The 16337-nt window shown below is 40.0% G+C and overlaps 1 protein-coding gene across 2 annotated transcripts in view; it reads left to right on the forward strand.

Annotated features, from left to right (window-relative positions):
• The window catches only part of dcc (DCC netrin 1 receptor), a 372740-nt gene that overhangs the window by 138343 nt on the left and 218060 nt on the right, over window positions 1-16337 (forward strand). For both annotated transcript variants that reach the window (XM_085413367.1, XM_085413368.1), the window contains exons 4-5: window positions 400-550; window positions 5108-5244. In XM_085413367.1, the coding sequence (XP_085269493.1) occupies window positions 400-550; window positions 5108-5244 (288 nt within the window). The remainder of the gene's footprint in view (window positions 1-399; window positions 551-5107; window positions 5245-16337) is intronic.

A 16337-nucleotide genomic window follows, 5' to 3' on the forward strand; every position in this document is an offset into this window, starting at 1 on the left:
CTGTGATAGGCTCCAGTCCCCCCACCCTGTGACTCTGAAAAGAAAAGCAGAAGAGAGGGGATAGATTATTTTATTTCCTGCCCACTTATGGAAGCCAATAATTCACACTTTTCTGGTTCAACACAACCACCCATGATCCATCCATGCACAAAATTACTGTAAGGAAATTATTTATCCCGTTTTGTGCAGAATCCTCCTTCACTACCTTTGTGAAAAAATAGAACACAATGAATGCTAAAAATGCTCTTTTGGCTGACTGGTTAACAAGCAGATGATTGCTGTTGTTTTCACACGGCATCCTTATAAAATGACACGTGGCCAAATTGTGTGTGTCTTAGAATGTATTAGACTATGTTTGACCTTTACCCTCTCCTTTTCTCCTTTTCTTTTCTCTTTCAGAACCTGGCGTCAGCAGGAACCTCCAGTTCCTTCAGAGCCCGACCCGAGTAACAGCTCTGCTGGGATCAGATGCGGTGCTTGAGTGTTCAGCCTCTGGTTACCCGACTCCGAGCATCCAGTGGAGGACAGGAGAGGAACTGATTCAGAGCTGGTCTGTCTGCTTTACTGTGTTAATCCATGTTTAAACCACCAACAGCACACATCTGATTTTACCCACACTGATCCCAGTATGGCCCAGTGATTGCTATGCCTTGGTGGTAAATGTTTGAATGATTATGCGTATTCATAGCATTATATTTTTACATTCCTTTGCAGAAAAGAGTTATTACAACATATTAGCGATTCACTAATACACTGAATTACCTTTTTTTAGTATGACCAATAGACAGCTGTAGTAAAACTAAAGTTTTGGACTCTTTATGTAAAAATAAATAACCTGAAACAACCTTTTGTAAACAACCTTTGGTGCAGTCTTCACTGACCCTACTTGCCCAACTTGGCTCCTAGAAATTTCACCAAATAAATTGGAAGAGATAACAGTAAGAACAAGATTTAGAATAAGACTTAATAAGAAGTTTTTATTTATATTCATATTCCATAATTCTTCTTTAACACTGTTTGTCCCCTCTCATTTTCACCCACTCTTTGGCTCATCTCTGTGTGTGTAGTCAGTCCTTGTCTCTGTTTTTGTTTACCTTTGGTCTGTGTCTAGTTTGTAGTGGCATGCCTAGCTCTTACTCAGCACAATTATAGGAACCCATATGAGCAAGCACTTTGGTGACAATGGGGAGGAAAAGCTTTTAAAAGGAAGAAACCTCCAGAATAACCACACTCAGGCCATCTACCACGACTGGTTTGGGTGGGGGGAGGAAGACAGGACCAAGACATGCTTTGGAAGTGAGCCAGAGATTAATGATGACTAATCATTAAATGCAGAGTGGTGTATAGACAATAGAACAGGCTTTTATTGACATTGTACAACAAAAATTTGGGTGTTCCACACAAACGGTGCAGGAATAAATATTAGGACAGCAAGAATAAATAACAGACAAGGAGAGTACATACAAGCAAGTGGAATATATACAAAACAGGAAGAAGGCACATAATGTAAAAGGCACATTAGAGGACACGTCGCAAAGTGCTTGAAAGTAGTGCAAAGGGTTTTGTCTGAGTAGAGTCTGTGTGCGAGTGGTCTGAGTGATGAGGGTTGCTCAGACCATGGCTCATGGCTTGGTGGGGTTTGTTTGTTTGCTGTCCTGGCCAAGAGGATGAAGCTGTTTGTGAGTCTGATCGTGTAGGACCTGGTCCAGAGGGCATTGGGTCATTCAGGTGGGGGGGGGGGGGGGGGGGGTGCAATTGGTCGCCTGTGATGGTCTTGATTTTTCTGAGACAGGAGGATCTGACAACGGCATCCAGGGATGGCAGTCAATGATTTTTTTGGCAGTATTAATTACCCTCTGAACAGCCTTCCTTTAGCGTACCTGCGTACCAAACACCCAGGCAGTAGGAGAGCTTACTGTCCACTGAGGAGAGGTAGAATTTCTGGAGCAGCTTGCCATGCATTCATGTGTGGCTGGCAGTTTGCAGATGGAGATGGAAACTGAACTCGAACAGCTTATATTGCTGGAGCTTCAGAAAACTAAAATGCACAATCACAGAAACTGCAGACTAACACAGACATGAGGGGAAACAAAAGTGGAACAGAGGAACAATGAGGACGTAAATACAGATGAGAGGATAGGAAACGGGTGGAGACACAGCTGCAACAAATCCAACTAATGAAAGAGGGGAAGCAAAACTGAACAAACACACATGGGATGAGGAACTGTCAAAATAAAACAGGAAGTGACATGCACACTGAGACAGACATGAGCTCTACATTAGGACAGCGAATAATCAGACATGGAAGCACATGACAGAAAGAAGAGACAAAACACAGACTGGACACGAAAAAGGGAACAGGCATGAAAGCAAGCAATAACCAAAAGCTAAAACTCAGAGGCTCTTAAAAACTGAAAATAACCATCTCTTTATTCCAGAGGATAAGAAAAGTCCAAACATACTCAAAAACCATGACACAGCTTCTCGGGCAGGTTAGGTACTGCTGGGCCTTCTTTATTAGGGTGATGATGTTGTGGCTCCAGGTGAGGTGTATGGAGAACATATAGTGAATGAAAAAGGTGAGTGGAGATGCCCCCAGTAGTTTAGAGCTATTACCGCATAACTAAGGGAGGATTCAGAGTCACCTGGGTCATATAGCCCTAACAATATGCTTTATCAAAAAGGAAAGTTTTAAGCCTTATCTTAAAAGTAGAGATGGTGACTTTTCCCCAAATCCAAACAGGAAGCTTGTTTCACAGAAGAGAAACATGAAAGTTAAAGGATCTGCCTCCCATAGTATTTTTAAATACTATAGGAACCACAAACAAGCCCAGTCTGTTGGGGTTTTATAGGTAGTAAGATAAGATAAGATAAGATAAGATAAGATAGAACTTTATTAATCCCTCGGGTGGGTTCCTCTGGGAAATTCGATTTCCAAAAAAAGCACAGCAACGACCGAAGTTACAGTTACAGAATTGTTATATATATATAAATATATATATATATACACACACACACACACACACACACACACACACACACACACACACACACACATATATAAATACAGAGACAAATATAAATAAAATATACAAAGGGGATAAATAGAATAAATAGGAATAAAAAATAAAAATACAAGTGAATTGCACATTTCAAGTATTGAGTCTATTGCACTGTTGACTATTTACAAAAAGTATTGCACAAGGTATTGCACAGTGAGGTGAAGAGGCACTACAGCTTAGTTGTTCCCCCCTCCTTTGTCCTCCTGTTTCCCCTCCCTCTCCCCTCCAGAGAGGAGTTAAACAGTCTGATGGCGTGTGGGACAAAGGAGTTTTTAAGTCTGTTAGTTCTTGTCTTGGGGAGAAGCAACCTGTCACTGAACAGACTCTTTTGGTTGTTTATGGCCATGTGCAGAGGATGCCCAGCATTGTTCATAATGTCCAGCAGTTTCTTTAATGTCCTTTTCTCTGCCACTGTCACCAGAGTGTCCAGCTTCATGCCGACCACAGAGCTAGCCCTCCTGATCAGTTTCTCCAGCCTGGATGAGTCCCTCTTTGCTGTGCTGCTCCCCCAGCACACCACAGCATAGAAAAGTACTCCAGCAACCACCGACTGGTAAAACATCCTCAGGAGCTTCCTGCAGATGTTGAAAGACCTCAGCCTCCTGAGGAAGTACAGTCGGCTTTGGGCTTTTTTATACAGGTGCTCTGTGTTGCATGACCAGTCCAGTTTATTGTCCACCCACAGCCCGAGGTACTTGTACTTGTTGACCACCTCCACCTCCTCCCCCTCTATCTGAACCGGCAGTGGACCTTCTCTGGACCTCCCGAAGTCCACAACCAGTTCCTTAGTCTTTGAGGTGTTGAGTTGCAGGTGGCTTGTGTGACTCCATGCGACAAAGTTCCTCACCAGACTTCTGTACTCCTCTTCCTGATCATCCCAGATACACCCCATGATGGCCGTGTCATCTGCAAACTTCTGAATATGGCATAATTCAGAGTTGTAGCAGAAGTCAGAGGTGTACAGGGAAGTACAGTGTAGTATGAAATCTTAAAGATAGGATGGAGCCTGATTATTTAAGAACTTGGATGTGATGAAAAGGATATAAATGATTTATATCTTAGTTTTGTAATGTTTGGTTATCATCATTTGTGGTCCCCATCATGTTTCTCTTTCTCGCTGTCTCTGTGGTTGTCTGGTCCTGTTAGTTTTATCAGGTGACTCTTGTGTCCTCTCTCAGTCATGTCTCTGTGTTTATGCTTTTGCTACATAGAGTTTGCATGTTTTGAGTCTGGGTCTCTGTCTATAAGCTTATGTTCCCTGTCTAATTTTGTCTCATGTCCCATGTGTATTTTGTTTTGCTGTTTGTAGATTCTGTTCACCTGTGTTCTCCAGGTGTTTCCAATCTGTTCTTACCTCATGTGTGTATTTAAGTCTTCCATCTTCTTTTGTTCATAGTCATGTTGTTGTCATACTTCTCCTTGCGTGTGATCTGTATTATCAGTATTGGAAACTAGTAAGTTTTTGATTTGTGTCAGAGTTTTGGTAATTTTGTATCTCCCTCCTTAAAATCCAGCAATAAAACTGTTTTATGTTCAGTCCTGTGTTCTGCAATTGGGTCCACAGTTTGCCAGCCACACACTGACTCATGGCAGAAAGTGTGTGGCCAGTCTTCTCTGACCTCCAACCTTAACAAATCATTTTTAAAAAATTGTTACTCAATATGTATTTTTGCTTTTATGGACCATTATCTGTAAACTGTAGAGATGGTTGTGTTGGAAAATCCCAGTAGATTATTGGTTTTTGAAATATTCAGACCAGGCTGTCTGGCATAATGAACCATGCCAAGTTCAAAGTCACTTAAATCCCCTTCCTTCCCATTTCCAATGCTCTGTTTGTACTTTATCACATTGTCTTGACCATGTCTGCATGCCTAAATGCACTGAGCTGCAGCAATGGGTCAGATAGTTGCGTAGATCAGTTGCATGGGCAACAAGTATATATAGAAATAACTTATTATTAAGGTAACAAAGCTAGGCTGATCGTTCCTCTATGCAAGTAACAAAGAAGCAATAATGAAATGCAAAAACTCTTTCCTCCCTTTTAGGAACAAGAAGTACTCTCTACTGGCGGGCAGCAACTTGATCATCAGAAGCGTCACTGACGACGACTCTGGCAGTTACAGCTGTACAGCCTCCAACAAGAACCACAACATCACTGCATACGCTGAGCTCAGTGTACTAGGTGAGGAAATAGAATTATTATATGACCCTTTCCCACCAGGCGCATGACAATACTTACTTGGTCAAGTATCAACTTACGTCCTAACTTGGATAGAAAAACAAGAACACACAAAGGTTTCTGTGTAAAATTAAAGAGCAAAACTGTGTCACTTACCAATGCTCCTTAGGTAAAAAAGGAAAAAAAAAATAACAAGAGTTGTCCCACCTCTGTGGAAATTAAAAAAAATAAATAAAAATGAATAAGCAAACAGAATAGGGCGAAAACAGTTGGCATTGCTACATTGACAGATAACCTCCAGAATCAAATGCAGTGTTGTTGTTTTTCTGAGCTGACTGTTTGCTTCAGGAGGTTTTCATAAATAAAATATATTTGTATTTATTGTCTTACTGCTCCTCAGCAGCTCGTACATTCAAACTGAAGGTGCTCAAGGATTCTGTTGATTGTTTGGTTTGAAGCAATTATTTTCAAAATTTCTTTTTTCCTGAAATCTTATTCATTTCATATCAGTGCTAGCAGTTTTTCCTGTGAAGCGATTGTGTAGAGGTAATTATGAACATCCTGTAACTCAGCAGCTGTGGCAAACCGTTCCCCCCAAAGTTTACAGACAAAATCTTTAAAAGGCTAAATGATAAACTAATATTGGTAAATATTGGTAAATATGAAAATCACCATTTGAATGTCTAGAGACTTCTGTAGTTTTTATTTAATTTATTTTTAAATTCATCGTGTATTCAGATATCCCCTGAAAAAGTTCAGGTTCAACAAGATTAAATTAGTTGTAAAAACAGATGAAACTGAGAATATGTAACAGAAGAGTTCTGAATAATGACTCTTCACTGACAGAGAAATAGCTGACCTAACTATCGGTATGCTAGAAAAGCTTTCTGGTGAAATATACAGATAAAACACTCTCTGTGTGGAGAGTAAGCAGCATTTAGCAGAAAAAGCCGTTTAATAATGTTCTTATGTGATGATGTACAAATTAGCCACGTACTTTTATTGGTTAACTACGCGGAGCTGTAAATGTCATGTTAAAAGCATACAAGTCTGCTGATAGCTACAATGTGCACAGGTCATTCAGGTAAAGCGAGAGCTACAAATAAACTGAGTTAATTTTTAATCCATGATCTAACTGAGGAATCACACCTGTGGTAAAAATTGGTTTCCCCTCATTATAAATATCAATCCCCACTAACAAAACAAAAGAAAAACTATAGACTGTGGAAAGAAGAATTGAGGTATCCACTCTGAAGTGTGGATTTTGAGAATTACACCTCTGCTAAATATTTAAATAAAAGGTCTTTCAGTTGCCAGAATCACTCCTAATGTTATAATCAAGGCTCCAGACCATCTGTTTCAGGAGAGAAGCTGGTTCTTTAGGGCTGGTAGTGTCACTTTGAAACCAAGCAGAAACCTTCCTGTATTCCAGATCAGAAAACAAACTTCTAGAAGTCTAAAACAAAATGTTCTCATCATTAATTGTGCCCTGAGTTTCTGGTTTTGTGTGTAATTCTGTCACAAAACCAGAAACTAATTGTTTGTGTTAAGGTCTTAGGATCACAAAACTATTTCCCAAGATAAAACTTTTATATAATTTGGGATAAATAATGTTCTAAATTGTTATTTTCCTCTAATTACAGTAAAATGACTTTGTAGCATCTTTCAAAACTTTGTTGTTTGCTTCACAGATGTAGGCTTACCCTAAAATTATACGGATATATTCACATCAAGCTTTGCGAAAGCTAAACTTCCCCCAGGCTTCGTACGAGACTGAAAGCAATCTATATTTGTAGTTGAATCCCATCAGGCTGCTGCTGTGCTTTAAAGTCAGCACAATCTGTAGGGAAGTTTATCGTGCATGAAGTCTCTCAGCATCACCTCAGGAACAGCGCTGGACTGCAGGGTGAAATTTGTCCTGCGGTGACCAGAGCCAGAATTAGGTCAGTGGTCAAATGACGCCCACTGGGCTGAAAATACTTTTTTCCCCACATAAACACACATTCAAAAAAAAAAAAAAAAAAAAAGCTGTCAGTGCCAGTAACAGTGAACTCATTTGTGTCACGAGCAGTTAAACATGACTGTTACAGCAATTTGTTTTTGCACCACTTGTGTTCGTGAGGAGTCAGCGAGAAGTCAGTGCCTCAGGCAGAGGAAGTGTTCGGGGGATTTGCATGTGCGGCTTACTTAAATTAGCTTTCAGTCCTGTTTTAAAGTGCTCACCTGGACCAAGGTAAGGGAACTCAGAGCTATTTTTCCTATAGACTACTATACAATGAGCAATTCTTTGCAACCAGAGAAGTCTTCCCCTGCTGGTCAAGAATGCAGGTTTAAGGCCCATTTATATTGTCTTCACTTTTCAGACGTAACAGCTACATCAGTCTTTTCTGCTTTCTGTAGTTTGAGGAAAGGATAAATGTGAAATATTCTTTAAGTGGATTCAAGTTGCAGAAACTTTATCCCAGATGACCGTATATTCTTTTTGCACAACTTAATTGGCATTCTCATTTAGTTAAATGGCAGGGCTTTGTTTTTACAGAACTAAAGTTAGGAAGTGACAGACAGAAAAGTTTTCTTGCCACATGAAGACATTAGGTCTTCTTCAGACTAGCTGATGAACAGGTGTTTCTTTTAATGCTGTCAGTACCACAAGATTTTTCCGTACAATTAGAATCCGTGATAGCACCTCTAATGAAACACAAGCTAGTCTTATTTTTCTACAGCAGAGAAAGCTGAAATCAAACAGAAGCAGCTGTTGTTTGTTGGACTCAGGAGAAAATCTGCAAATTAACCTTCGGGTATTTTCAGTCTCCTTCCAGCTGGGCCTCTCTGCTCGTCTCTGTCCTTTCATGTCTTTGTCTCGGTGTCCCCTCTGAGTCTTTCTCTGTGCTCGCACCACATTCATATTCTGTTTACACTCCACTCTCAACGGCCACCGCCGGCAAACATCACATGATGTTTACAATAAACAGGAGAAGAGTCTGCGTCTTCAGTGTGTCACGCCTCAAATCTGATCATAAAGTGCCATGTTCTGACATGTAAACACGAGTCGTACATTTCCAAAGTGTGTATTTGTTCCTGAAATGTACCGTAACACACAATGGTCCCAGAGACTGTGTTGGTTTGTGTTGACAGAGAATTTCAGGAGGAGCCTTCATATGTAAAGGAGAGAACCTTTTTAAAAAAGCTCTTGAATCTTTGTTTTCTTCTGCTTATGCAGCTCAGAGTTACAGAGAAATGGGTGAAAAAAAGTGTCCACATGTGTCTTTCCTCTTATAGATCTGAAATAGCAATAAGCTGGATGAGCTGGCAGTGAATGGAAGGCTCTGCTCTTTTATTCTCTAATAGCTAATGTGCAGTCACTAATGTATATTGATCCACTATTCCTGAAAACAAACATTTTTTTTACATAAATCTCTAAAGGCAAAGGTTAAAAAGGGATAATTTGGGGTTGAGAAGAGACGTCCCCTGATTCCCCAAAAAGAGAAGCATTTAACAAACAATAATTGCTCAAAAATAAAAGGCTTAAAGCGCACTGTTCTGCTCATTTCAGCTCCAGCTTTATTTTATTTTTGGATTTTACTAGAACAGCTGTGTATAATGCAGTTTAAAATAATGCTTATTTGTCTTTTAGTTCTATTTAATTCGATTAAATTGAATTCTATTTATATAGTACGAAATCACAGTTGCCTCAAATTGGTGTATAATTTAAAAGAAAGAAACCCCCAGCAATCAGCCAACTATCTGTGAGCAAGCACATTGTGACAGTAGGAAAGAAAACCTTTTAACAGGAACACACAGGCTCAGGGAGCGGCAGCTATCTGCCACAACTGGATGAGGATGATGGGAGTTGGACAAAAAATCATGTTCTGAACTGTTTTAGCCCCCCCACCAAGTTTTTTTTCCTGAGCAATTGCCACACAACACACAAGTGTAAAGCAAGTGGGTGGGGCAACTCATGGATGTAAGGCCAAGATAAGTAGGGATGGGTATCATTTAGGTTTTATCCGATACCGGTGCCAAATCGGTACTTTTGAAACGGTGCCGGTGCTCAAACGGTGCTCAAACCGGTGCTTAAAGAATGGAGAACACAAAATTGGTCCAAAAACCTCTCATGTTCAGCTGTTTTTTGTAAAAAATATAACAATGTTAGCCTTTTCTGCAGCTATGGGGCATATATGGTATCACTCTTGGCTGGAAGCAGTGCTTAAACAATGGAAAAAACACAAACTTTGTCCAAAAACCTCTCATGTTTAACTGTTTTCCACTTTTTCTTTGGTCATTTTAGCCAGGGTGAAGGGAGTATCTGCCATCAAACAAGAAGACAGCCGCATGTAGCTATGATGATGTTTGCTAGTTCACCTTACATGCATTAATGTAATAACGTGGTTAGCCTACTCAACGTAAATTAGCTACTCACGCAGAGAAGAACGGCTGCTGCTGCCACCATCATCCGTCATCATTTCTGCTACACTGGCAGGGCTAGGGGCCAGGACTCTCCTCTTCGTGTTTTTGGGGGATGTTGCATAACAGGCAACACACCCGCAGTAGATGTGCTCGGTGTGAGGTCTCGCAGCAAGCTATCAAATACGGCGCATTTCTGGGCTTTTAAAAAAAACGCTATGCGTCGCCAGGTGTTTCATCGGATTTGAGGTGTTACCTCCTTTGACAGTATCACAGTATCAGCTCAAAGCACTTGTTGCAGGCTGCTGAGTTTGCATATTTTGCTATGAAGTACAGCCAGACTTTTGACCGCTTCGCCTTGGACATTTTTAATCTGTAGCTCTGCTCTAACAGAACGTACGTACCTGGCCCCGCCTACTATCCTCGGAAACTTAAAATGATTGGCTAGAATCTAAAGTGTATCACAGCTCAGGAAAAAAAAGCACCGAAATAAAGCACCGAAATGTGCGCTGCTTTTCGGTCTGGTTACTACCGTTTATGTCAGAACCGGTGCCATCATGGCACCGGACACTGGTACCCATCCCTAAAGATAAGTGTATACGCAATAACCTCTGCTATACAGAGCCAGGAATATAGAAAACTGTGAAGCTTGGCATTGAAAGCTTGTACTTGTACATACACTAACATTTTAACATGTTTTGTATTGCAACAGTAAAATAATTAAAAACATATTAGACTCCCTTTAAGTCACAATAGTGGCTGCCGTCTGCCCGTCCTTTACCATGGAGTCCTTTGTACAGCTACGGTACTTTCTTGAAAATTTATTTAACTGCACTCTAATCCCTGTGCAATTAAATGTCTGAGTGGGCTAGGGTTGAATGAAAGAAAATGTTCAGCTAAGGCCGCCAGATGAAGAAATCCAATTCAGACAGATTTGAAATCAAAAGCAAACTTTAATCAAAGTTACTTGCATGCACACCAGAAAATAGCTGGATAATCAGCAATAAATCCAACATAAGATGATGAAACAGAAGAACAGCAACTTAAAACAAAAAAAGGGATACATGGAAACACTGTAAATGAGGTGATAACTCAAGTAGGTGAATAACAAAGGATAAATGCTAAAAGAAAAAGCATGACATGAACTGTACCAGAGCCTGCAGGAGGTGGGTGGGATTGATGGGGGGCATATAAAGCCCCCCACATGACTGTCACACTAGAGACGTTTCATCTACACCTCTGTCACTTGTTAAGCTCAGACAATAAAGAAAAATACTTTTTTTTAACCCCGTAGGCACTCAGATGTGCTTTTGAATTTTCTACCTGGAAAATAATAAAATAAATGAATATAAATCAGTCGGTAACGGCTCCACACCTGTAAGGCCAAACAGCCTGGGGCTCTGTGAATAAGCATCACTTGGGGAGTTTTGAAATAGAATTAAAATCCTTGTCCCCATCATAATGTCAGTGAGCAGAAGCCCCATTGCAGTAACTCAATTAATGATGATGTCAGCACAATGATGGAGCCTACGGCTATTATTACAAAGAACAATTATAAACAGACACATAAAAAATACTGAAAGTCAAAGCAACCATTTTAATAACTTTAAATGAGAACTACAATTACTCTACACATAATGGGCTCAGGACAATCTTCTCAGGACAACAATTATCACACCTTTGAACAAATAATTGAGCTGAACCTTTTTCCAGAGTGAACTTTGTGTCTTCTCTCTATAATGTCAGATTTTCTTTCCGCAAAGCAGTGTCAGTAACCACATGCAAGTCTTTACAGAGGGAAGAAACAAAGCATTAAGCAGATGTAAGAAGAAGGGGGAGAATAAGGAAAAAGAATTCAACTTTGTGGAGTAAAGCTGGTGCATTTCTGATGGAGGTGAAGCCTTTCTACACTTTGTGCATTTTAATCCATCTCTCCATCATTTCCCCTCTTTAAATGTTTTTTTGATTCCTTATTTCAGAGCTGAAGGCGACATGGTATTAAACTGAAGTTTCTCTTATCATGACGAGCCTCGAGCTATCTGTAAATCCACTCTCAATTTATTCATTCATCCCTCCTGCCTTTTATCTCCGTTTGCTTCATCTGCAAATTAAATATATTTGATAACGTGAGCAGTTTACCTACACGCTCCATTTACACACTTTCTCTGCATATTTATGGACAAACTAACATGCAGATACATACATACACCGGAAACATTCCTCTGAGATTTCTATACGAAATGTCGTCATCACACAGTTTCTACAGATTTGTTGGTATCGCATCCATAATGACAATCTTCCATTCCACCAAATCCCGAACGTTCTTCATTGGACCAAGAGGAACAACTGAACAGGTCTACCTAAGAGTGTGAGTGTTCTGAGGTCCTCGTGACTCACAGAAATATGGAAATGATTACAATCAAATTTCATAAATGCTTCACATTAAAGGTCTTCGAGCAGCTGAGCAGGAATGTTATCTCGCTCTTGTTGGAGGCTTTTAATGTGAAACGTCTTCAGGAGATCCTAATTTGCCTTGAACTCTTATAAAGTGGCAGGAAAGTAAAAGTAAAGAGAAAAATGTGCTTCAAAAAGAAACTGAGGTGGCGTCATATTTAACGTTTGTTTTTTATTTTTATACACATATTCAGTCTCTTCATAACCTGCATTTAAATTTTTTGCATGGTGCCATAAATGCTGCATATACTTTTTTTATCAGCTCATTAGTGTTAAGGATTTGGAAATGAAATCTCGCTGTTTATGGCCTCTAAAACATTTTACTGAGTTCAAAAGTCCTCTGAGGACAAAGTAAACAGTTCAAGAGTGTTTATTGGTACTTCCTCTTTAAGTTTAAAATATAAGAAGTCATAAAAACCCTACATATTAATGACAAAGTTTCCCGGACATGTGAGCGACTCACTTCCCCAGTGTCTCCCCCTACATTGGCATTAAACTAAGAAATATGTTGTGCTAATATGCCCCATTACACTTTGTTTTTTTGCTAAATGGAGGCAGTTAGATGCTGATGAATATCCACAGCTAGGTGAAGTATGGAGATGTGTGTGTTCTGACTCCACAGGGCAGTGACCATGATTAGATGATTAGGATAACGAATGTGTGTGTTGTTTTCCATAATAATGAGTGCAGCCCGGCTCATTAGCCACTTCCTGTTAGCAGCTTAATGAAAGCTGTGAGAAACAAAGCCAGCGCTGCAGCTATCAGTCATATTCACGGTGCTGCTGTCAGCACAGCCAGCTAATATTTCAGGAGGATGCTAATAGAAAAAAAACAAGACAAAAGCATCTTACAGGTCAGAGGAGAAATGTTTATTTTGTTATTGTAAAGATTTTATAGTGTTATCATGAGAGGTTCTTCTTGCTTTCATAGCTTTTAATGGTTGTTTTTAATTGCAGGGTATTGTTGTATTATTTTAATATTATATATGGGATTCCAGTGCTGTTACAGTATTTATGACGTAATCTGTTTTTGAAATATAAACTCATTTTCAGTAAAATGAGTGCAAAATAGAATGAACTCAATAAAACTGAAGAAAATAGCAGATATTAGCTTTGCGTTAGATTTGACTAAAAATAATCAAACGATCCCTCCAAGAATCGAATGCCGTTCTTATGGTGACTGTTGAATGCTGCCTTGTTTGATGAGTCAGGCTTCACTAAATCAGCTGAATAGCATTAGCTTACTTGCTAACACAGACAAAATATATGATCCCCCAGCATAACCAGCTGTACACAGTGAACTTCAAGCAATCTTGTTGCCTTCGAAATTGTTCCTGTTTGATGTCTTCTTGTTTTTTCTTGTTTTTTCTTTTCTTCTTATGCTTGGTTGCCTGTTTTCTTTTCTTTTCTTTTTTTTTTTTGCCTGTCCTGTTTGGATCTTTAGTCATCAGAATTGTTGTCTGAAGGCCAAGAAAGATGCCAGGCGGATTTACTTTACCAATTGGATCATCATGGCCTTGCCATATTGGTCCATTTGATTGACCTTTATTATAATTATGTATTTATTTGATTTGATTTTCGGTTGTTACAGACATGACTGGGGGATAGGACAGGGAGAAAGAATGAAAGAAAGAGAGGGAGAGAAAGAAAAATAGAGGGGAGAAGAGATGGTGAGGAAGGGGGGAAGAAAAAAAAAGAAAAACAAACAAAACACCTGGATCACCTGTATGGAGATAAGAGAAAACAGAAGAGAAAACAAACAAGAAAGAGCAACATAATAAATACAACATCATCACAATAAACTAGCTAACGGTAGATACTAAATATTACATGTTATTGTGCAGTATGCAAGATCGAGAGCGCACAATGTGCTTTGAGGTAGCAGCCAAGAAAGGTGTAGTTTGTGTCTGTGAACACCCGTGTGTACACCTGTGTGCACACCTGTGTGGATCAGCACGCTTGTATTCAAAAGGTTTCTCCATGTAACGATCTGCTAGGGAGTGTGGGGAGCCATAGCCCCGCCCCCCCAGGGCATGAAGCAGGTATGGAGGAGATTCAGGCCCCAGAATACGAGGACCCAAGGAGGACCACCAGGGGGACCTTTTTGATGTCTTCAAAGCAGTTAGTGTGCTAACAGTCTGCTATTGCATATAATTGTTATCTTGATACCATTCATTAATTCGTTGTCATTATTTAACTATGATAAATTGGCAAAACCCACTAATTGCCATTTCTTACAAATCTTCATACAAAGAAAATCCGATTAAACAGAAATTAGCATGAAGTGCTTACATTTCGAGTCAAAACTAAATTCTTGTAAATGTGAAACAAATTCAGAAATTCCTCCACAAATAGTGAAATAGTTGCTGCAGAGAAGCACAATGACCCAGAATGACTTTGTGTACCTTTTTTTAGAGGAATATAACCAGTATACAATCAGCTGGCATTCATTTGAGTCAGACCGCTACTTCAAAGACACGAGCTGAGCTCATCAACGCAGGCTGACATTAAATGATTGCAGCTTGCTGGCAATCTGTCTGCATTTACAACGTGCCTCGAGGCAACTGCTGTAAACTGAATTAAATTGAATTGCAATTATTTGCAAACCAATCTGATAGTGACTACAGTCGGTCCGAGTCAGACTGTGATTGTTTGGAGACAGGTTGCCTCCCACCTAGAAATCTGTACATCATCTTGTAATGAAAAGATCCACCTAGACACCTCTGCTTGTCCAGTTGGTCACAGCTACTTCTATTTGGTCTCAGACAGCAAAAAAATTAATTGAAGTCATCAGTCAATGACCAATTTTTTTTCTAGTCACGTGGAGGTTGCTGTTCTACCTTTAGTGTGACTGAGCCACGACGTTAGCTGCGTTGCTAACTGTTGACCCAGAGGAAAATTCAACTGATGTTCTTCTCATAGAAGATACTCCATAGGCTGTTACGAGCAACAGTCTGTGGTATTGGCAATAAAAATCAGTTAAATTATGAAACACAAGTTACCTAAAATAGCTGGACTGTTCAGGCAATCGTTGCTGCGAGCAGAAGTGAGTGAGTCCTGAAGGTGCGACTGAAGCGTTACGTGCTTGCATTTAAAAGGAGAGCATTGTGGTGTAAACTGAAACACTGTTAATGCAGCTACAGATTCACTGCAGTCACATGCACACGGGCACACAAACATGGCTAAACCACTAACTGCACACGCACACACAAAACTAATTCACAGCAGCAAAACTGAGATTGGTTTAGTCTCTGTGGTCTGCGGTGATTGTCTCTCTTTGCTGTAGAATCATTAAGTCTCTGTTAAAAAAAAAAAGAAGAAGGATAGCAAACACACACACACACCCTCCTGGTTGTGGCCTGCGGGGTTCCTCTCCTGATTAATTACCGGCTCTGTGAATTACTGTGGGTGTTTTAGAAAACATTTAACAAGCTGCCAAACTCCCCCACTGAGCCGCCGGCCGGCCCCGCCGCCGCTTGCCTAAAGAGACTGAAAGACATGAAAGAAAGAGCGGAGCGATAGAGGGGGCGGGGTCACGGGGCTCCTGTAGAGAGGGAAGTCTTCACTAATACAGAGGGAGGATTTAAGCGTGTCAATATGTCTGCCAGTGCAGCCAAAACCAGAACACTGTCAGAACGGACAAACTGCCAGAAGTGCCCCTGGCTCTCAGATATTTTAGAGTTGTCTCTTTGTGGCTTGCTGGATGAAAGCACAGTGTCCTGGAAAGTGTTTTTAGCATAAAAATAGCTTCAATTTAATTTGAAGTATCATGGGGAGTTGGAGGGAGCCGAGGGATGAATAACGCTTGAAACAAACTAATAGGCAATAAATAAAACAGTAAGTAAGTGAGGTTAAAGTTTAACTTAAAGTCTTTAAGTTGAAAAGTGTGTCAGCATCTACACGGATAACGTATGGTCATACTAAAGGTTTCGTATCCAGGACATAGGTAGAGACCTAGAAGCTACATTTTTACTTGCCTTTTTACTTATTTTCTTACTTGCCTCAATGCTTTCTTCCTTCAGTAGATGCTTTTGTTTCAGTGGTACGTTTTGTTTCTTTGCGTTTCTTTTCTAGACAATAGTCAGAACATATCTCCAGTTCTTTCTATGTCTCCAACTGATAAATAATCCTTCCAAACATTTTTTGATCCAGATGAACTCCAAAAGCCTCATCTCTGGTAACATTTTCATGCAATTCAGTGTATGACTTTTGGAGTAATTCTGCCTACAAACACAAGAA

Source organism: Rhamphochromis longiceps, linkage group LG7 (assembly GCF_057381845.1).
Source record: "Rhamphochromis longiceps isolate RC_006_pf linkage group LG7, R_longiceps_female_GT1.1, whole genome shotgun sequence".
NCBI classification, from domain to species: domain Eukaryota; kingdom Metazoa; phylum Chordata; class Actinopteri; order Cichliformes; family Cichlidae; genus Rhamphochromis; species Rhamphochromis longiceps.